The following is a 22,994-nucleotide window of genomic DNA, read 5'->3' on the forward strand; positions in this document are numbered from 1 at the left end:
TGCACTGAATGAGGAAGGCGTCCAGAGAGAAAATTAGTGTCTCATCATGTATTTAAATTCTAACACTAAGCCTATGTGCAAGGAGACCTATTAAGGTTGTACAAGAAACCTTAATTCTGGCATTTCCTAACTTCTGAGCGCTTGACTTTGCAAACTTTGTGTGTTACTTTCCTAGGTTTTTTTTTAAATAAAGCAAACTGAATAAACAAATTCTATCATGTGACATCATATTGACACCCACATGGGTCATCAGCAGGTTCAAACCTTTAGATCCACTACAAAGACCTCTTCCATTGTAGATACCAGCCTAATTGGTAGCAGTGCTATGCAGTTATCATCTAAGGATCAAGCCACTAGAGGGGGATGGCACACACTTTGCCAGTAGGGTTCACCAATATTGCTGACAGGGGAATGGTGGATTCAGGAATGCTGGGGTCTATTCCAGGTTCTGAGGGGTGGATACTCGAATGATTAGAAACCCATCTACCCCTGTTCTCCTGCAAGCCTGACTCCCTTCTCCCCTCCAGCTTGTTCTTTTTCCCATCCTAGCTCTTCCTCACTCCCCTCTCGGGCTCCTCACTCCAGTCTTCTGCCTTCCCCGACTCCTCATCCCAGTCACCTCCACCCACTTCCTCCAGGCTTCTTGTCCCTATTTTCTCCCTCCATTGCCCACCTCCCCAAGTCTGATTCTTGTCCCTTCTGTATTCTAGTCAGCCAGCCTCCTCCTTCTTCTCACTGCCTGGTTACTGGCTGGGGGAGCGCAGAGAAAACAAGAGTGACAATCTCTCTGCAGGGAAAGTCATACTCATCCCCTGCAACCCCAGGCTGGAGCCTGTTCCACGCCGATGGAATCCTCAGGGAATTTAGCTGCCAAATCTAACAAGATCCTATTCAGCGTATGTGAAATGAGGTCTTTCTAAGGCTTATAATTTGATCAAATACAGGCAATTTTTCCACAAGAATAGCAAAGCCAAACCCCTGACACAAAGTCAACCCTCCCACCAAATGTCAAGTTCCTGCTCTAAAGTATGGAGGTGCTAAAGCTTCTCAACAAAATGGGTGTGATTTTTTTTTAAAACAACATGGGCAAAACATATTTTTCTCTAATCTCATTCGTGAAATGGCTGAACCATTTTTGCTGAAACTTTCCAAAAATATTTAGCTTGCAACTGATACCTCACATGGAAAACTTCAGCCGAAATGGTTAAAATTTGGCAATGTTTTAAGCAATTGAAAATAGAGTATTATAATGGAAAACATTGGCAGCCTTACTTAATTGGCAGCACTACAAGCTCCATCTATAATGCACATAAACTTTATACAATGGATCCTGATTGGGACCTCTGGGCATTACAATAGTACAAATATTTACACAACAGACAATGACCTTATAGAAGCAAAATAAGCAGAAGAATGTGTTGAAGGGAGACACTTGATATACTCATATAAATTAAATGTCAGAATACATTATCTGTGACTGCACTTTGCAGCTCAGCATGGCTTTCATGTAGAAGATATAATGCTGTGATTGATAGCTCTACAAATGTTTGCTGAATGCCCTAATTACCCTCACATCATGTACAGAGGCACTTAATTCCTGACTTACAGAATGGGCCATATAAGGGAGACCTTTTATTCCTTAGCTCAGTGTTTCCCAAAATTGGGACTTCGCTTGTTCAGGGAAAGCCCATGGCGAGCCAGGCCGGTTTGTTTACCTGCCGCGTCTGCAGGTTCAGCCGATTGCGGCTCCCACTGGCCACGGTTCGCCGCTCCAGGCCAATGAGGGCTGCGGGAAGTGGCAGCCGGTACGTCCCTCGGCCCACACCGCTTCCCGCAGCCCCCACTGGCCTGCGGCGGTGAACCACGGCCAAAGGGATCCGCGATTGGCCAAACCTGCAGACATGGCAGGTGAACAAACCATCCCGGCCCGCCAGGGGCTTTCCCTGAACAAGTGGCGTCCCAAGTTTGGGAAACACGGCCTTAGTTCATCATGGAGACCTTAACATTCTACAAGTTACATTTATTACAATAAATAAGCATAGCATCTGTTTTAGCTCAGCATTCTGTGATGAATGGCTACATTTACCATTTTGTTACTATAGCAATATTACATACATCTGAAGTACACCAACAAGCTGATGCTGTCATCTCTCTTTGTACTTACAGTATACTCCTTTTTCTTATTTTGAGGGTGACCAACTATAACAGGGACTGTGAATTTTTCCTCAGTCTGAGACTCAAGACAAGGGGTTATTTTCTAATTTTTTCTATTAACTGTAGTAGATAAACTGAATGGTTGTGTGTGACAAATAATGGCCAGCAACCTTAAAACAGCAACTGGCAGACCATATCCTCTTCCCCGTCAGAAGAGATTCAGCTTATCTATACTTCAAAAAAAAAAAAAAAAAGAGCAAAACTGAAGCCCCCTGCAAAGGTAGGCAAAGGGTGGGAGCAAAGAAACATTCACACACCTGCATACCCATAGCTTCCTTCGCAACAACCTAAACATTAGTTTTTGGAACATTTTTGATGGATAGGCACCAAAAATTGGCATTCAGTCCCACACACTTAAATGATAGTGAAAGTAGGCAGGTTCACTATTAGTAACAATAGCCTTTCTGTTCCCATTAAACACAAACTCAAAATAATTCAGGGAAAAAAATGTATGAATGTAGATCAAACTCTTAGGAGATCCCAGGACAAGTATACTCAACTCAACTGGATGTAAGACAGCAGAAAGATTTATAGCAAAACCTTGCAGTCTGTTCTGTTTAATTGCTATATTAATTAGTTACTGGTAGAGTTACTAGGTCTGTCATACTTCTTACCTGTAATATTTCTCTTTTTGACTGGTGATTCCTAGGTGGGGGAACGTAGGGTTATTTAGGGTCAGAACAGGGGTCAGGGAGTCAAGACAATTGGATTTGCTTTTTGTCTCTGCCACTGACATACTGTGTGACCTTGGGTGAGTCACTCATATTAACTATTTTTCTTAGCCCTAAAATGAGGATAATACTTCCCTCACTTGCAGGGAAGTTTGTGAGGCTTAATTCAGTAAAAGGTGTAAAATGTTTTCAGATCCTCATATGAAAAGCTCTATAGAAGTGCTAAGTAATATTACAAGGTAAACATTTAACTCTTGGCAATATTGTAGGTTAATTGCTTTATCATCAGTTATTTATTTAGGAAAACGGAACTGGTTTGGGGCATTACATGCTGCAACTTGATGAAGCAATAATATTTTATAAAGAATTTGAGCTTACTAGATAAGGCTCTGTCCTGAAAATTAACTCCCTGTGCCACACAGACCCAAACAATAGTCTGTATTTGATGGCAAGCACATATTTATATTAGTTGCCTTTACATTTATAGTAGAATTCCTTCTTGTTGAGAAAGGAAAGGGAAATCTGGTTAATAGGTACTCTTCCATATAATACACAAAATTAATTTAACAGCAGATAGCAATTAGTCAATAGCTTACTCCTTCCCTGTTTGTTTGTTTGTTTTGTAACTTTCATCTGAACTGAACTTTGTGGGGGTGAGGGAGAAGGGGAGAAATGTGGTCCTTAACAGGAAACACACAAGAAATGGCAATACCAAGTCACAATAGAAAAGAGGATTTCATCAGCGGAGCTTGTGCTAAAACACTTAGGTCTCTGTTACTGCATATCTTCTGCATGTTTTGAGTAAATAAAGATAATTTTCCCAGAATGCAAATAATTCTCACATTTTAAAGAAGTATTTCACTCACAACTTCGACATCATTTAAAATGATTACCTGATTCTTGCAATGCAACGGCTGATAAATATTCAGAAGAGGAGGAAATGTACTCTTCTTATAAAGCTGTAAGCTGGTTGCCATGTCCTATTACAGTTTCACTACCAGTCTGTTATGAAACAGAAGGTAAACAAAACAGTATAAATAAAGGACAATATTACTACATCTAAATTACCTTAGCCAAATTTCAAAGCCAACATTAAACATAGTTATAAAGTTTTATATTACAAACTGACATCTTATCACTTAAATCATACATAAAATCTTTTTATTGGAAAATTACTTAGCAAGTAGAATACAAGTCAACTGCCTCAGTAAATTATGTTGTCTTTAAAGTAACTACTAGGTAAATGAACACACTCTGAAGTATTACTTTTCCAGACAAGGACTTTTTTTTTGGACAGGACATTTCCAATTCTGAAAAATTGATTCCTGGACTTACTACTATCTTTATGGAAGATAGACAGACCTTGTGCCATTGCTCCTGTACCTTGGCTCCCACGAAAAGCCATTAGTATTACCAACCGGCCACCAGCTAGCATAGATTTACATAGAGTTAAGAAATCTTTAGACCACTTCCAATTTTCTCTTTACTGAAATAATAGCCAATTTTCTCCATGATTTTAAATGGAGAAGCTGCATAGCCTTCCTTTTAAATATAGGGCCATGTGCTACCCTTCACTCTGATGGACAGTGGAAAATATGGCTCATTAGGGATCAAACTCTGGAGAGTGGTGGGGAGTAGCAGTCCTGCTGCTTTTGATCCTTTCCTCACAGACACCTCACAAACCCCTCCATCTGGTAGGAACTTTACCGCTCAAAGCAGAAGGAAGAAGGGAAGCAGCCACATTCCACAGTATGCCTTCCTTCTCCTCAAGTCCTTGAAAACTGCTAAATAGCTATCCATCTGGAATTTAATTTGGGTCCGACCCATAGTTAACTCCTCCTCCATGGTGTGCGCATGCTCTATGGGTAGGATTTACAAAGGTACTTAGTATAAGTCCCAATTTTTGGCACTGGTGTGATTCACAAACTTCCTACTCGGCTACCACCTAACACTGTAGGCACATAAACTCTCTCAGCACCCAAGTTTTTCCTTTAGGCATGCGCACTGCAGCACCTAGATGCCCACCTCCTGCCTGAGCGCACACACAATGCTGCCTCATAATTGGCATCTGGACACCGATCTCCTGCCTGTGCCCCAGAATGATTCACAGCCCCCTTGGACAAATTCACACAAAATCACTGGGACAGGGAAGGGATGGGGGCGAGGGGGGAAGGGGTTAGGAAGACAACCTCCTTTATAATCTTTAACCTAGTGCATAAGGTACCAAGATGTAGGAAACCCCCATTCAAGTCCCCACCTCAGCCTGATGGGGAGAAAGGATTTGAACAGGATCTGCCTTTGCTCAGGGACACATCCTACTCACCAGGCTATAGAGTGGTTCTAATTCTCTCTCTCTCTGGCCCAATTAATATTTACATATTCCATTGTTTAATTCAAGTGAAGCCACATCAACAGCAGAGATTAAGAGACCCCTCCTCCCATCAGAATAGCCCATAACCTTGTGGTTAGAGCCCTGACCTGAGAGTTGGCTGATCCCCTTTGCCTCATGAGGAGGATGTGGGACTTGAAGCAGGGGTCCCCCTGCCTGATGAGTACCCTATTCACTAAGCAAAAGGTTATAATGGAGGTGGTCCTCCTGTGTTTTCTTTCATGCAATTTAGGCAGCCAAGTGCCCATCTTCCCCAATTTGTGGATCACTAGTCAAGGTACAAAGTGCCTCCATGGAGCCTGGACTTGGGCACCTATCTCTGCCCATGGGTTGGCACTTAACACACCCCCCTTTTACCAGTGTCTCTCTTTGGTTAGATTAGGCGGCTAGCATGCTGGCTTCACAGATCACCATTCTCTGGTGCCTATTTCTCCACTTTCATTGCATAGGAAGCCTAAGGGTGCCTAATTCAGTCTTCGTAGATTACAGCATTGTTCCTGTGATTTTCTAGCCACCAAGGTGTTCAGTGTTGCCCTTCATGGATCTCATCCTAAACCTCTGCTCGGATGCTCCTGCCCCACCTGCAAGTTTGGATGAAACCTACTACTAATTGTGTGGGAGAGAGGGAGGAGACCCCAGCCATTCCACTTCAAAAGTACAATTTGCAGGAAACCTCATCAATGGTAACTCAAGGCTCTCACTCGGAGGCAGCACGAGCTTCCCTTCACACCCACAACTGAGTCCAGATTGTAGAAATGTATTTATTTAGAACAAAGAAAAGCTCTATGGGTGATTCAAGGGTAAAGGAAAACTGTAAGGGAGGGAAGGAGGAGAGGGATGGGAATGTAGTTTTCAGTTCAGCTAGAACATGGTGAAGACTAGTTTATAAAAACGCTAACAGCTGCCGTGCTATACCCCGGAGCTTGCTGCATGTCAGTGGTGCAAGAAGTAATCCCAGCCTATGGTTTGTGCGGTTAGAGGCTTTGGGAATCTCTGAGATGAATGACGGCACAGAAAGGCAGAATCCTGGTTTCTGAAAGGCAGAATAAGTCAAACATTGTTTGACTAGCTTTTAAAATGAAGGGCAGCCTCATTCATGTGCAACACGCGAAATCCCGCCAGAGAGCCCGTTTAGGGAGCACCTGTGGGCGGTCTTTAAGGAAAGGCCGTGAATCAAGCGGGAACAGGACAGACACCCCCAGGGCGATCTCCTGGGTCTTTCAAATCCGCCCGCCTAGCGCCGCTGTGTAGCCTGCGCGGCGGGAAGCCTCTTAATGGGGGCTGGAGGCAGGGGCGCGGCGTCAGACCCCGAGGAGCAGAAACAGCTTCCCTGAGAAATATTCGTGCCCTGGCCGCGCCCCGGCTTGGGAGACTTGGCCCTAGAGGCGCCTCCTCCGGGGCTGGGCACGGGAGCCCACGCACGTGTGGGAGGGAGCCCCACTCCCGCGGGGCTCGGCCTCGCCAGCGCGCTTCTTCCGCGGCGGGGCTCGCGCTAGCCCCCCGCCGGGGGGCGGCACTTACCGCCTGCGAGGTGGCCGCGGGCGCCGTGAGACGAGTCGCTCCCGCGTCCGGCCCGCAACCGCGGCCTCCTCGCAGCGCCCCTGGCTCTGCCCAGCCCCCGCGCCCCGGGACGAGCGGTAGCCGCCAGGCACCCTTCGGCCCGCGCCGGGCGGAGCGCGGCCCTGCGGCAGGCCAGGGGAGGAAACCCTGGGGGCCGCAGTGGGCCGTGGGCGGGTCCGCCCTGCAGCGGGCAGCCGTCAGCAAGAAGCAACGGAGGGCACCGCACGCGGTGTGTGGGCTGCGCGCTTTTTCTGCGTTGGGGACACGGCTGGTTGCTGCTGCACGTGAGCTGGGCCCCCCCCCCCCCCGTTGGCAAAGCAAACATGCAGACGGGAGGCAATGAGCGAAACGAAGAAATCGGGGGGGGGGGTGTCACGTTTCGTGCCAGCGGCCCATGCCGCGACATTGTGCAGTGAAGCCTTACATCGACCGAAATGGAAAGCAACAAAATATGAGGCAGTGCACGAATGACCATTGATCTTTCACAGGTCTGGACCACCGCTTAAGGACCTACTGGGTCAGGTCAGAGCAAGGGTCCATCCAGCCAGGGGTGTGTACAAAGGGGGACAGGCAGAGGCACAGAGCTCCTCTGGCCCCAAGGGAGGGAGAGAGCGAGCTCTTCCGACCCTCTCTCTGCAGCAGCCAGGGGAGCTGAGCTCCCGCTGTGGCCAAGGGAGCTCTTCCTCCCACCCACCCCTTTCGCTATAATGAACCCCTGGCTATAATGGCCAAATGGCTTGGATCCCCAGGGCTTTGTTATAGTGAGGGTGTACTGTACTTCCTCATAACATCATGTATTTAATGTGCCTCTCCAAAAGCAGTCAAATGTAAATGCCTGCACAGGCCCCTGTGCGTCCAGCCCAGTATCTTGTCTTCTGACAGTGGCAGGTACCAGATAACGCAGAGGGAGGGAACAGAACAGGATCCATCCCGTTTTCCAGTCCGCAGCTTCTGCCAGTCAGAGGTTAGGGACACCTGGAGCCTGTGGTTGCATCCCTGACCATCTTGGCTAATACTTACAGTATTCACATTGCCGCTGAATACATCGAGCAGCCATGTGATTCATTTTGTTGACAGTGTTCTTGTTGCTATCTTTTCAATCAACTGGCTTATGATCTTTTGAATAGGTATGTGCTATTTTGTAATTTACCATTCTTTTACTTAGGAAACTCAGTAGTGCAAACATTTACTCATTTGCATATGATACATTTTTGCAAGATTGTGGTTAAAGGCCCAAATCCTGCAAGCCCTTGTGCACTTATCAGTGGAACTACACAACAGGAGTAAAATTAGTTACATGCAGGTTTGCGGGACAAGGGCTGGGGATTGCAAAAAAAAAAAAACCAAAAACAATTACATGTTCTGCTGATACTATTAATTAAAAGTGGGGTGGGTAATTTTTTGTATTAATTATAATTAAGGAATTCAGTTACAGTGCTCCCTTGCCTTGAAAGTTTGTTGTTTTATTAAAATCATTACTCACATTCAACTTGTATGTAATATTTACAGTTAAATTAAAAAAAAATTGAAGGCAATTTGATCTAAATTTCTTCCAAATTACACTTTTCAATTCAGAAAATGCTCTTTCATTCAACACAGGAAAAGCTATATGCTGAAAAACTGTATTGGACCCATCTGAAGGTGTATTACTTAACTTCTCAGTAACAACTTTGGGGATATAATTCAGTTAAAGTTGAAAATATTTAAAAATTGAAATGTAAGTGTTTAAGATGTTCGTTTTCTGTACTTATTTAAAAAAATACTGTAAAATGTCTTTGGGGGTAGCTGTCACTTCTGTAGTTAATTTAGCACATAGATTCACATGGTTGCAACAAAAGCCTCATTGTCCTTGCATGGCTATAAAAGGCTACCCCTGTATGATGATGCAAACCTTGATTCATCATGGTGGCCAGTTCCAAGAAGTTTACATAGGTTGGTCAGGTAATCTGCACAACAGGATGCTGATGGCAAGACTGACTGTACCATTGCAACTGTTACGCCAGTGCTTGCTATCTATTCTGGTGCAGTATTGACTGGAGACTGACATGATGGGTAGACTTGCATACAGCAAATGCAGTCCTAATCGATGCACTCTTTATGGCAATTGTGTGCATAGATGTTATACGGATGCTGCTAAGGAGCTCATATGAGGGTTAGCACTCCTTAGGGAGATACGATCTTTGACATCTGCAACGAATTGTGGAGTCCAGCATTTTCTGCAGAACTGTCTTCTCTGTTGGCTTTGCAGCACAATTAAAGAATCCTGACAAGATATAAGAAGAAACACTGAGCAGTGTTAAGGACAATCACTGACACTCCAAAAGTGGCTAAGTTGGGTCTAATTAACAATATTTCACTATCCATAAGTTACCAGCAAAGAAAAAATAAAACTTTGTTTGTCCCCTTTCCTCTCTTTATTTAAAGAGTGCCTAAAATGTTTTTGTTTTTCTGCATTAGAAATTTAGTTCTTATCAGCCCTGGAAGACACTGTCATTACTGGAAAACTCATGCAATTATGACATCACAAAAGCCAACAGACTGAAAATAGATCAGTCAACTCTGTGACTTTACTTTGATTCTGCTGATCCTTTGTGTAATTCCAATAACTAATGAACATTTAGGAGAAAGGAAGTTTTTGTAAATAAACAGATCTTCCTTCCCCCCTTCAACCAGGTGCAATAACTCACAATACACATGCTCTAAGATCACTGCTCCAAGAGGTCCTCCTGCAAAACACAAACTTGATGTTTCTGGTATTTCCAGAGTTTAAAAAAAAAAAAAAAAAAAAACAAACACCAAATTTTAAAAGCTCACACAACCTTTCAGGCCTTCATTAATCATCATAAAGAAGCAATAAATAAATAAATAAAAAGCCCAACTTTTTATAAACATTTTGCAAGAAACCTTTAACAGCCCTATTAAATAAAAAGTGATTCTTAGTGCACAAATGAAGTTCTAGAAAGCCTGCTTTTATATCATTGCTTGACTCCCCTCTACCTCCAATCTTACATGGTGTTAAAGAGACAATTACTTCCAAGGTTCTGACCACATTAGGATTTACAATCATGTTCAGAATGTGTTTGTTTTTTGAGTATGTCTCTTGGCTTGGGTAGTTTCATAAGTATTGTTTTATGATGTTTTATTTTGTATGCTTCAAAAGCAACAGCATTAGACTTACAAAAGGCATTATGGCATGGATTTGTAATGGCCACATTACTCACAAGTGGTGAGCTGTCAAGGCTAGAAACAAGCATCATATACCACTAGGAAAGGGAGAGTCACAGCTCTCCAATGAGATAAGTCATTTTTACCTTCATGGCTTGTGAAATTAGATTCATTCCGTTCACATATTCGACTACTACCAGTGCTGGGCCTGTATACTTTTTTTTATGTAATATGGAGAGGGGGGGAAAAATCTATATTTGTGGAAAAATTCTCCCCCATTGCGGTTTGCTTGAAAGCTGTTTACTGGTTTGGAATGTTAAACATAGGCCTGGTGGAGATTGATTAGTGAGCAGAGTGCAGATAAGGCTTAAATAGGTTCTACATGTAACATATGTTATTGATTACAAATCTTAAAAGGTTAACACAAAAATTACATAGTCTTTCCTGCTCAGGTGAAATATTAGGTGAAATCCTGGTTCCATTGAAGTTGATGATAAAACTCCCATTGACCACATTGGAGCCAGGATTTCACCCATTATATATAGTTTTACTATATACTATAGAAAACAACACTAAGACAACATTAAGGTTGCAAACTCAAGCATTCAAAGAGTAGAATATGCCAGAATTAAAGTTGCCTGTGCAATCTTGGCCCCTTTGTGCATATGTGTTATGATACAGTTTTTAATTACATGACCACATACTGGTGTGTTTTTTTTCCCACAGGGTATTTCTGTTCCATTTGGTGCACAGGATGGACAGTGCTCACTTAATGAGCAGCTATTCAGTATTTGTTTTATACTCCTTGTTCAGTGTGTGGCCCTAGGCCTTATTTACTGCACATTATTCAGACTCCACTCTGAAGACAAAATTATCAAATTTCATAATGGACTTTTCTCTAGTGCTCATCACTGTAGTAGCCGAGTGTTTCACAAATATTAATTCAATTTAATCCCTCATTGCAACACTACTGTGAGAAGATATTATCCCCATTTTATAGATGGGGAGCTGAGGCACAGAGATTACAGTCAACAGTTTCTACTAATTTTGAGCGTCCAATTAGATGCCTAGAACCTGATTTTTCAGAGTTTATAGCATTTAATATGCACAGCTCCCACTGACTTCACTTGGGCGAGTGCTCAGCACTTCTACAAATCAGACTCCAGGGTATCAAGCTGAACACCCCAGAGAGAGATGAACAAACAATTAGTGACCATCTCTGGAAAGTTTAGCTTAAGTAACTTGTCCAGCATCACAGAGGAATTCTGTGTCATAGTCAGGGATAGATTCCAGTTCTCCACGGCAGCATTCTACTGCCTTAGCCAGGACACCGTCCTTTTTCTTCCTGACATCTCCTGCTTCATTCACCACTCACCTTCCCACTTCTGCAACAAATGAGGCAAGGATCCTACAGATAAGAGTTTTTTACACTACACACCCCTGATTCATCCCCAAAGGAGGGCCATTCTGTGCACTGAATGAGTCAGGGGTCTTGTGAAAGAAAAAAATGGTATGTAATCATGTAATTAAACTATCATAGTGCAGACAACAGTGGAAAAAAAATAAGGTTGTGGAGGAAACCATAATTCTGGCATTTCCCAACTTTTTAGTGCTTCACTTCGCAATTTTAATAATTTTAATGTAGTTTGTAGGTGTAATTTCCTAGGTTATTTAAAAAACAAACTGAGTAAACAGAAATCCCATGTTGTGGCATCATGTTGACACCAACATGGATCATCAGCAAAAGTTGGAACCTTTAGATCCACCACACAGACCTCTACCACTTGAACTAACAAAGTAACTGATAGCATAACTTCTGAGCAGAGCAGCTCTAGAGGAACGAGACACATTTTGCCATTGAGTTTCACGTGTATTTGCTGACAATAGCAGAATGGGTAGATTCGGAAATTTGGAGTTCTAGTCTAGGCTCTGGGGGGGAGAATGCTCACACCAGACAACAGAACCACTAACCCAGGAACCTATCCTTGCAACAAAGCCCGTTGCCAACTCTGTCCACATATCTATTCAGGGGATACCATCATAGGGCCTTATCACATCAGCCACACTATCAGAGGCTCGTTCACTTGCGCATCTGCCAATGTGATATATGCCATCATGTGCCAGCAATGCCCCTCTGCCATGTACATTGGCCAAACTGGACAGTCTCTACGTAAAAGAATGAATGGACACAAATCAGACGTCAAGAATTATAACATTCAAAAACCAGTTGGAGAACACTTCAATCTCTCTGGTCACTCGATTAAAGACCTAAGAGTGGCTATTCTTCAACAAAAAAGCTTCAAAAACAGACTCCAACGAAAGACTGCTGAATTGGAATTAATTTGCAAACTGGATACAATTAACTTAGGCTTGAATAGAGACTGGGAATGGATGAGTCATTACACAAAGTAAAATATTTCCCCATGGTATTTCTCCCCCCCCTCCCCCCACTGTTCCTTTGATATTCTTGTTAACTGCTGGAATTAGCCTACCTTGCTTGTCACCATGAAAGGTTTTCCTCCTTTCCCCCCCTGCTGCTGGTGATGGCTTATCTTAAGTGATCACTCTCCTTACAGTGTGTATGATAAACCCATTGTTTCATGTTCTCTGTGTGTGTATATAAATCTCTCCTCTGTTTTTTCCACCAAATGCATCCAATGAAGTGAGCTGTAGCTCACGAAAGCTTATGCTCTAATAAATTGGTTAGTCTCTAAGGTGCCACAAGTACTCCTTTTCTTCTAGTGGGCAAAGACTCTTATTCATTCTCCCCTGCCCCAGCTTGATTTCTTTCTTTCCTTCCCTGTCCCCTCCAGCCCTGTCTCTTCCCCTCCTCTTGCTCTTTGTTCCAGGCAAGACCAGTCACAGTCTCCATTCCTCAGGCTTCTGATCACAGTCTCCTTGCCCAGAAAATCCAAGCTTCCCTTTCTGGGCTTACTGTTCAAATCCCAATTTCTCCACCTCTCCAAACCCAGTCAATCCCAGTTCCCCCCTCTCAGTATCCTTTTCTGATTGGTCTCTCTCCTCCACCCTCTCCCACTGGCTCCCAATCCCAGCCAATCCCAATCTTCCCCCAGTCCTCATCTGATATGCGTTTCCTACCACAGCCAATCCTTCCTCCCTCCACCCAACCTCATTTCTCTCACTGGCACCATCCTAATCTCTCTCCCAACTCCTAGTCCCAGCATCCCCTCTTCCAGCTCCCAGTTCCAGCCTCCCCTCCTCCCAGTTCACAGTCTCCTTGCCCAGCCTGTGCCTGTTTCTCCCCCACACACATTCTCCAGTCCGAGTCTCACCAGACTCCTTGTTCTAATCTATTCCCTTCCATCCCCATTAGTCTGCCAGCAGAGAAGTCATTAAGAGAACAGAAGAGACAGCCTTCCTGCTCTCTCAGGTGAGCGGAGACACCACCAATTTAATTGACTTAATTTACCATCTCTCCACACATAATACATCTTTTGAATGTTTATTATGTCTACTTTAAGATGAGGTATGATGCAGAGCTATCAAGTTGTGGTGTTACTATAGAAATGATAAACAATGACACCATCAACACGTTAAAGTGCCAATTTTAAAACATTTGCCTTTGTTCGTTTAATGGCTCGTTGTATCATTTTAAGACATAACATTGTATTTCTTTGTTGTTCTTATGCCTTGAGGTCACAATCTAATAATAAATGCGTACAGATGTCATTGAAATTAATAGCACTGTGACATTTGTGGTCAACATCATCGTCATCTTGCTCATCATTATGATCACTCTCAAGAATGTGTAGATTATCACAATCTTCATTGCCTTGAAATGTACACAGTTCTGTGCAGGGACGATTGTTCTGAATCCAGACACAGTGGATTGTGAAACGACTCCCTACTGGTACAGATCCAAATAAGATCTTGTAGAAGCTCAGATGCAATTGGGTCCCTGAAGAATAAAAGTTGTTCATCATCTACCTTTTTCCATCCATGTTACAATGATGATCCAATATCTGGATTACATATGTGTAAAAACATCCAAGTCTTTGTTTGCCAAGATGCTCTTTTGACATGCTCTTCAAAACTGTCCTCACATGGGAATTTTGGCCAGTGACTTGTCCTTTTTCATGGCCAGATTGCACTTTAGGTCTCTGTGGCTCTCCAGGAATTGTGGCTTGTCCATCATTCTCCCCAAGTGTGGCAAGATCTCTGAAGCAATAAGCTACTTTTGTTTTGACAACATTAAACACCCCCCACCCACCATACCAAATAGGGATGGCACAGAGTCACATCCGGTTAATGTGTATATAGCAGGAGTGAGTGCATCACAAATTGCATGCAGAGGTATGAAACAGTAGTTATCAGTTGTGCTGGCAATGGTGCCTGTCTCAATCCGCATGTTATCTGTGTGTTCCCATTTCTGGAAAGTAATGAAAAACAAGGACCAAAACATCTGTATCAGGTGACCTAATTCCTATGGTTCCTTTGACACCAAGAAACACAAAAGCCATATTGGCACATACAGCATGCAGAAACATTCTTGTGTCTGCTTCCTCTTGAATACCATACAAGTCTCAGGCTTCTTCAACACCTGTTCTAGTGTTGGACTTTGCTACTTCACCATCGTAAAAGCCCCCAGCAAGAAGGAGTGATTGTGTTGGGTAAGCTCCTACACTGAGGTGCATTTTGAACCATATATTCACAGAGAAACCATTTATTCACAAGTGCCTGCTTGTTAGATGCCATGGTTAGAAACTTTTTCCATGGAGGCACAGGGCATCCACCAATCACCTGGTATTTCTTACACCCATCCTTAGATCCTGTCCGGCACCAGCTTTCTGCAGTTTTCATAGTTATTGTTATATCTGCAAAAGACTGATTACAGAGTTAGCCTTGTCAAGTCCTTTTAGGATCTGCTTCGAGGATTCAGCAGCCAATTCACTGAATGTGTGGAATTTGTCTGCAGCCTTCATTTGTATGACAGCCAGGGCCTCTCTGTTGTAGGGTTTCTTTGCTGCATACTCTTTGCTCAGAGATTCTTTCAGCTTGAGCTTCCAGCTGATGCCTTAATTCATCTTTGTCTGTTCTGCTCATTGTTCCATCAGCATGGAAGGAGGACATAGGCAGAGGTCCTGTTGGATTGGATGACTAAAGACAGTCGCTATTGAAACATCATCTTTGCATATTGCTAAGGACAGGGCTCTGTGGAAAACACTGTGTGGACTGATAGATGCTGTGATTGTCCCTCACTTGCTAGATTTAAATTTAGTGGTCTTGGCCATGTGAGCAAATGTTCTGATGTCAGATTTCTTGACTGGGCTGAAGAAACTGTGTGTCCTGTCAGAATCAAGTGTACCTCTCATAAATCTCTCCATTTGCTCTTCACCAACATCTGCTATTTTCATTAGAAACCTTTATACATCTGGTGTTACATGAAGTCCACTAGATATGTTGATAAGCACATCTGGATGTGATTTGGTGTCAAATGGGTTTGTCATATTGCTGATGACATGGTTGATAAGAATTATAACATACCCTTCATCCCTCTTCAGTATAGAGGCAAGGACTTGTTTGTGGACTTTGTCTTCACTATTTCTTGTTAGGCCACTTTTTTCTCTCATAGCTTCATATTATGAATATGCAAAAACTATGTATTATCTCTAACACTAATACTGATGTGCATAATTGTCCCTGTATTAAAAATCTAGTTTTTAGAATACTTCAAAGGCTAGTACAGCATGCATAGGCAATTACAAATCAATCAGGAAAACCAGATGCTATTGTATGTACCAAAGATTATAAATGGAGAAGTATTATATTGTGAGGAGGACTTTAAACTAGGTTCACCAGGGGAAGGAGACCAAAGCCCTGAGGTAAGTAGGGAAGTGGGATACCGGGATGAAGCATGAGCAGGAGAGTGCAAGAGGGGAAGGCTCCTGCCTCATACTGAGAAAGCCGGACAATCAATGAGTTATCTTAAGTGCCTATACACAAATGCAAGAAGCCTGGGAAACAAGCAGGGAGAACTAGAAGTCCTTGCACAGTCAAGGAATTATGATGTGATTGGAATAACAGAGATAACTCACATGACTGGAGTACTGTCATGGATGGATGGATGGATATAAACTGTTCAGGAAGGACATGCAGGGCAGAAAAGATGAGGGAGTTGCATTGTATGTAAGAGAGCAGTATGACTGCTCAAAGCTCCAGTATGAAACTGCAGAAAAACCTGAGAGTCTCTGGATTAAATTTAGAAGTGTGAGCAACAAGGGTGATGTCGTGGTGGGAGTCTGCTATAGACCACCGGACCAGGGGGATGAGGTGGATGGGGCATTCTTCCGGCAACTAACAGAAGTTACTAAATCGCAGGCCCTGGCTCTCATGGGAGACTTCAATCACCCTAGTAGCTGCTGGGAGAGCAATGCAGCGGTGTATAGACAATCCAAGAAGATTTTGGAAAGTGTAGGGGACAATTTCCTGGTGTAAGTGCTGGAGGAACCAACTAGGCACAGAGCTCTTCTTGACCTGCTGCTCACAAACCAGGAAGAATTAGTAGGGGAGGCAAAAGTGGATGGGAACCTGGGAGGCAGTGACCATGAGATGGTTGACTTCAGGATTCTGACACAAGGAAGAAAAGAGAGCAGCAGAACATGGACCCCGAACTTCAGAAAAGCAGACTTTGACTCCCTCAGGGAACTGATGGGCAGGATCACCTGGGAAAATAACATGATGGGGAAAGGAGTCCAAGAGAGCTGGCTGTATTTTAAAGAATCCTCACTGAGGTTACAGGAAGAAACCATCCTGATGCATAGAAAGAATAGTAAATATGGCAGGCAACTAGCTTGACTTAACAATGAAATCCTTGCTGATCTTAAACACAAAAAAGAAGCTTACAAGAAGTGGAAGATTGGACAAATGATGAGGGAGGAGTATAAAAATATTGCTCAGGCATCCAGGAGTGAAATCAGGAATGTAAGATCACACTTGGAGTTGCAGCCAGAAAGAGATGTTAAGAGTAACTAGAAGTATTTCTTCAGGTATGTTAGCAACAAGAAGAAAATCAAGGAAAGTGTGCACCCCTTACTGAATGAGGGAGGCAACCTAGTGACAGAGGATGTGGAAAAAGCTAATGTACTCAATGCTTTTTTTGTCTGTCTTCACGAACAAGGTCAGCTCCCAGACTACTGCACTGGGCAGCACAGAATGGGGAGGAGATGACCAGCCGTCTGTGGAGAAAGAAGTGGTTCAGGACTATTTAGAAAAGCTGGACGAGCACAAGTCCATGGGGCCGAATGCGCTGCATCCAAGAGTACTAAAGGAGTTGGTGAATGTGATTGCAGAGCCATTGGCCATTATCTTTGAAAACTCATGGCGATGGGGGGAGGTCTCAGACAACTGGAAAAAGGCTAATGTAGTGCCCATCTTTAAAAAAGGAAAGGAGGAGGATCCAGGGAACTACAGACCAGTCAGCCTCACCTCAGACCCTGGAAAAATCGTGGAGCAGGTCCTCAAGGAATCAATTCTGAAGCACTTAGAGGAGAGGAAAGTGATCAGGAACAGTCAGCATGGATTCATCAAGGGCAAGTCATGTCTGACTAATCTAATTGCCTTCTATGATGAGATAAGTGGGTCTGTGGATGAGGGGAAAGCAGTGGACGTGTTATTCCTTGACTTTAGGAAAGCTTTTGATACAGTCTCCTACCGTATTCTTGCCGGCAAGTTAAAGTAGTATGGGCTGGATGAATGGACTATAAGGTGGATAGAAAGCTGGCTAGATCGTTGGGCTCAACGGGTAGTGATCAATGGCTCCATATCTAGTTGGCAGCTGGTATAAAGCGGAGTGCCCCAAGGGTTGGTCCTGGGGCCGGTTTTGTTCAATATCTTCATTAAATGATCTGGAGGATGGCATGGACTGCACCCTCAGCAAGTTTGCAGATGACACTAAACTGGGAGGAGTGGTAGATAAGCTGGAGGGTAGGGATAGGATAAGATACAGAGGGACCTAGACAAATTAGATGATTGGGCCAAAAGAAATCTATGAGGTTTAACAAGGACAAGTGCAGAGTCCTGCACTTAGGCTGGAAGAATCCCATGTACCGCTACAGACTAGGGACCGAATGGCTAGGCAGCAGTTCTGCAGAAAAGGACCTAGGAGTTACAGTGGATGAGAAGCTGGATATGAGTCAACAGTGTGCCCTTGTTGCCAAGAAGGCTAACGGCATTGTGGGCTGTATAAGTAGGGGCATTGCCAGCAGATCGAGGAACGTGATCATTCCCCTCTATTGGACATTGGTGAGGCCTCATCTGGAGTACTGTGTCCAGTTTTGGGCCCCACACTAAAGAAGGTTGTGAAAAAATTGGAAAGCATCCAGCGGAGGGCAACAAAAATGACTGGCGGACTGGAACACATGACTTATGAGGAGAGGCTGAGGGAACTGGGATTGTTTAGTCTGCGGAAGAGAAGAATGAGGGGGGATTTGATAGCTGCTTTCAATTACCTGAAAGGGGGTTCCAAAGAGGATGGATCTAGACTGTTCTCAGTGGTAGGAGATGACACAACAAAGAGTAATGGTCTCAAGTTGCAGTGGGGGAGGTTTAGGTTGGATATTAGGAAAACCTTTTTCACTAGGAGGGTGGTGAAGCACTGGAATGCATTACCTAGGGAGGTGGTGGCATCTCCTTCCTTTGAGGTTTCTAAGGTCAGGCTTGACGAAGCCCTGGCTGGGATGATTTAATTGGGGATTGGTCCTGCTTTGAGCAGGGGGTTGAACTAGATGACCTCCTGAGGTCCCTTCCAACCCTGATATTCTATGATTCTCCGATTAGGAATTCATGTGCATTTATATCTACCCACTAGGCAGGGCATACTGTGGGCATGCAATGTACTGCTACTGGTGCACAACCTTCAGTGTAGGAGTACTTGTGGCACCTTAGAGAGTAACAAATTTGTTAGTCTCTAAGGTGCCACAAGTACTCCTTTTCTTTTTGAGAATACAGACTAACACGGTTGCTACTCTGAAACCTTCAGTGTGAGACAGATCAGTCTGTCAGCAAATTTCAGTTGAAAATATAAAAAACTATAATCACTTGTGAGATACTTTGACAATTAAAAATATGCAAGTATTCCTATATTGCAAAATGTTGATATTTGCCATTTTTGTCACATGCAAAACAGCTCCGTCATTTCTGGAGAGGAAAAAAAGCCCTGGCAAAACCAATAAAAATCTTTTCAATACATTGTCATTTGGTAGCTTTGACCAATAAACACCACATTACAGTGTTAATTTTAATTTAAACAGTAAAAACTGTAGTCATAGCCATGTTGCAGTATTTCTGAAACTGTGCAAAAACGTGACACATTCTCATTTTGGGTATCATTGTTTCCCCTCACCTACAGGCTTACAGCACCACGTGATATCTTCACATCATACCTCATCTAAACATACATTAAAATAAGCTTTCAAATGTGTATGATGGGAGTGTGTATATTAAACTCCAAAATTATGGCCCTTTCTGGAGAATTGCTGCATGCCTACCTGTTCCAGTGCCCAGTTGCACCACAGTCCAGAACAGCCATTACAGGCAATGTCCTTCCGAGCCTACCATATCAAGGGCTGGAACATGTTCAGTCACGCTATGGGGATGGCACAGATGCAGTATGGTCACTCTTAGAAGCTGTGACAAGATGGAGCATGCTGAGTTGATCTGTGGGGTTTGTGCATGTGGGGTCTGGTCAGTACTAGGAGCTCTGAGAGGCTAAGCCTGCTTACTGAGGCCTCTTTAGTCCCCGTGCACCTGGCAGATGCCCCATGCTCAGTGAGAATGGTATCTTCAGAGAATTTCAGTAATAAAATCGAAGAAGTGTCTACTGAGCCTCTCAAAATTTGAGCGGAGGCACTGGGACAGCAGAAGGCACATCGCTGACATAAAGGCTACCCCTTGCCAAATTTCGAGTCCTTGCTCCAAAGCATGGGGATACTAGAGCTGTTCAAAGAAAAGGTCAGCAGAATTTTGACACAGACAAAACATTTTTCTCTAGTGTCATTCTCTAAACAGTTAAACCATTTTGGCTGAAATTGTCACGAAAGAAGAAGAAAAATCAGCCTGAGACAGATACCCAGCATGGAAAATTTCAGCCCAAACAGTTAAAGTTTGGTAAAGTTATAATCAACTGAAAACAGGATCTTATACTGGGAAATATCTGGCAATCACAATAGGAGGCAGTGCTACCAGCCTCACCTATAATTTGAGAGATCTGTGCAGACACTGTAGATACTGATCAGTTCCTACAGTACGACAGTGATGCCCCCATAGTGGCAAAAGCACAGATCAGAAGAAGCCTGTGGTCCAGAATAATAAGACTGTATCCCCTTTGTTGAAATCTCTCATTGGGACAATTAGCCAAACTAAGTGGCTATCTGAAATGACACCCTGAAAAAGGAAGAACATTGAAACCATAACTACAGCAATCTCAGAACAAAGAAGGAAAAAATATAGTACATATCGAACATATTTCTGCTTCCAACAGTTGTTGCTGTGGTTTCTCTTTTTTGGGAAGGTAACAGAAACTCTTTAAATAGGTCTGGCACAGTCTGAGTAATCAGCATTTAAAAACTGTTTAGATCTTTGTTAGATTTTGTGGGCCAAATCGTGAGCAGTACTAAGTAACTTCAGCTCTCACTGAAGCCAATAGGTATTTCAAGCTACTCAGCACCTCTCAAGATTTGGTCTCATTAAACAGATGAGAGCTGCATGCAGTGTTGTCATAGCTGCATTGGTCTTAGGATATTACAGAAGTAAGGTGGGTTTCTTATCCCTCTCTTTTGGACCTAGAGAGACAAGCTTTCAAGTTTACACAGAGCTCTTCCTAAGGTCTGGGAAAAGTACTCAGGACATGTCTGCACTACAAAATTAAGTCGATTTAAGTTAAGTTGACATACAGCCACTGCAATAATTGATTCAATTTTTAACATCCTCACAATGCTCCTGTTGGTGGTGCGCATACTCACCAGCAGCGTTTGCACCAATTTAACTGACAATGTGGGGCACTGACAGCTGCAGCCCCACCACTCAGGCTCAGGCTCTCCTTCCCCCCACCATTCAATCCCTCCTGAGAGGCAGCTGTGCTCGGGCTCTCCTTTCCCCCACCCAATCCCTCATCAGGAGGTGGTGGTGGGACTCCGGCTGTCAGCCCCGGTCAGCGGGACTCTGGCTGTCAGCCCCAGGTGGCAATTTAAGCAACACAGTGTCTACACAGATACTGCGTTGACCTAACTTAAGTTCTACAGCTCTCGCAGAGGTGGAGTTATTAAAGCAGTGTAGTCGAGAACTTACATTGGCGGGAGCGACATTTTAGTATAGACGCTTACAGAGTTAGGTTGATGTAAGCTACCTTTTAGCTCCACAAGTGAGGGATCCAGTAGTAGAAGTGCAGTTTGCCCATCACAGCTCTTTGGATGCACGCCTCCAGGAGGGATACAAACCATGTAAGTGCATTACTCTGGATCTCTGCCATCTCTCAGGTAACACAACTGTGTCTCCTGGTTGACAGTGTCAAATGCTGCAGATAGATCCAGGAGAATGGGAATGGATGTTTGCCTTCTATCCATTCACAAGAGGAGATCATCCATCAGTGCCACTAAAGCAATTTCCATCCCATATCCTGGACTGAATCTAGATTATGCTGGGTCTAGGATATTCACTTGAATTAGATGATTGTGTAGTTGACCTTTGTCCACCTCCTTTATGAGCTTGCTTAGGAAGGGATGGTTTGATAATGGGTAGTAATTGACTAGAACCTAGGTATCAAGGGTAGATTTTTGCTGTTGGTCAGACTACTGTGTTCGAAGGAGAAAGGAGAGATTCCTTCCCTAAATTGGGTATTGGCTGTTGAGGTCCTGAGTGGCACGAGTTGCTCTGGAATCTCATCATACAGGGAAATCCTGAGTTGGATTCACAGATCTTGGTCGTGATTCTTTGGGGTGTCCAGTACTTCTTGAGGAGCGAATGTGTGTAGGCAGGCTGTTTGTCAGGCAGAACAGAGTTCGCTTTTTGAGACACCTTCCTGAATGTACTGGATCTTTTCAGCAAAGTAGGATGATAGTCTTCTCAGGAGTTGGTCCTGAGTTCTGTTGTGGGTTGTAGGCACTCAGGATTGATTCATCCCCTGCACAGCTCCTTAGGGCAGGATTTGACAGCTACACTAGAGGCTAAAAGGAAGGTTCAGCTTCAGTAGAGGCTCAGAAGTTCTTTATGTATCCGTTTCAGCCTTTTGTTTTACATCATCCTGCTCAGTTTTCTGACGCGTGTCAATGAAGAGAGAGGGTCAGAAACTTAAGATTTGTGTGTGTGATGGGGAGGGGCTGTCTGGGTGCCAGCACATTCATGGTTGAAGCAAGGGTACAGTAGTAAGGGTTCACCAGATACTTGACTCTGTTCTGTGCACAAAGCATTGCTGTCCTTTGGCATGCTTTGGAATTTGATGGAGTGTATGAGCCTTTGTGGTTAAATAAGGGTTGTGGGTTTTGTAGCCTCTCAGAGCTCTGCCCACTGCCTTAATTTGGTGATGGCCTGTCCAGGACAGTGGCTGGGTTGTGATGTCCTCTAGCCTAAGCCAAATATCAGATCCAGGGTGTGATTAGATAAAAGGGTTAAACCAGAGGTGACCTGTAAAACTCCTAGGGAGGCAAGTAAGATTAGTTTGGGGACTTGTATATCTGTGTGGCCTTTTCATCCTGGGAGATTTCAACATAACAAGTCTGGGGTATTCCACCGATACTGCCAACAGGGTATCAGTGTTGTATAGATTTACATGGAATATGTGGGCTAAAGGTGTTCACATAACTCAGTTACCATCTAACATTAAACATTGTTAAACAAGGTCAGGGGTTTAGTATACGTGCATGTAAGGCTGCTTAGTACTATGGCAAACAGACTATTAAATATCTTTTAAAATATTTTATTAAAGATACAGAAAAGAAGGAAAAACAGTTAAAGCGTTTGAAATGTAAAATATTAAGTAAGGC

At 43.6% G+C, this 22,994-nt stretch overlaps 1 protein-coding gene across 3 annotated transcripts in view; it reads right to left on the minus strand.

The window, feature by feature from the left end:
* Positions 1-22,994, minus strand: part of LOC119852832 — a 137,099-nt gene that overhangs the window by 100,815 nt on the left and 13,290 nt on the right. The window contains exons 2-3 of one of the 3 annotated variants that reach the window (XM_038394675.2): positions 6,796-9,560; positions 3,779-3,887 (exon numbers count right to left, since the gene is read on the minus strand). In XM_038394675.2, the coding sequence (XP_038250603.1) occupies positions 3,779-3,862 (84 nt within the window). In that variant the 5' untranslated portion in view covers positions 3,863-3,887; positions 6,796-9,560. Of the gene's footprint in view, positions 1-3,778; positions 3,888-6,173; positions 6,764-6,795; positions 9,561-22,994 lie in introns of those variants that run through there. The other 2 variants (XM_043511281.1, XM_043511282.1) reach the window with 2 other exon arrangements.

This window comes from Dermochelys coriacea, chromosome 3 (genome assembly GCF_009764565.3).
Source record: "Dermochelys coriacea isolate rDerCor1 chromosome 3, rDerCor1.pri.v4, whole genome shotgun sequence".
NCBI lineage: Eukaryota > Metazoa > Chordata > Testudines > Dermochelyidae > Dermochelys > Dermochelys coriacea.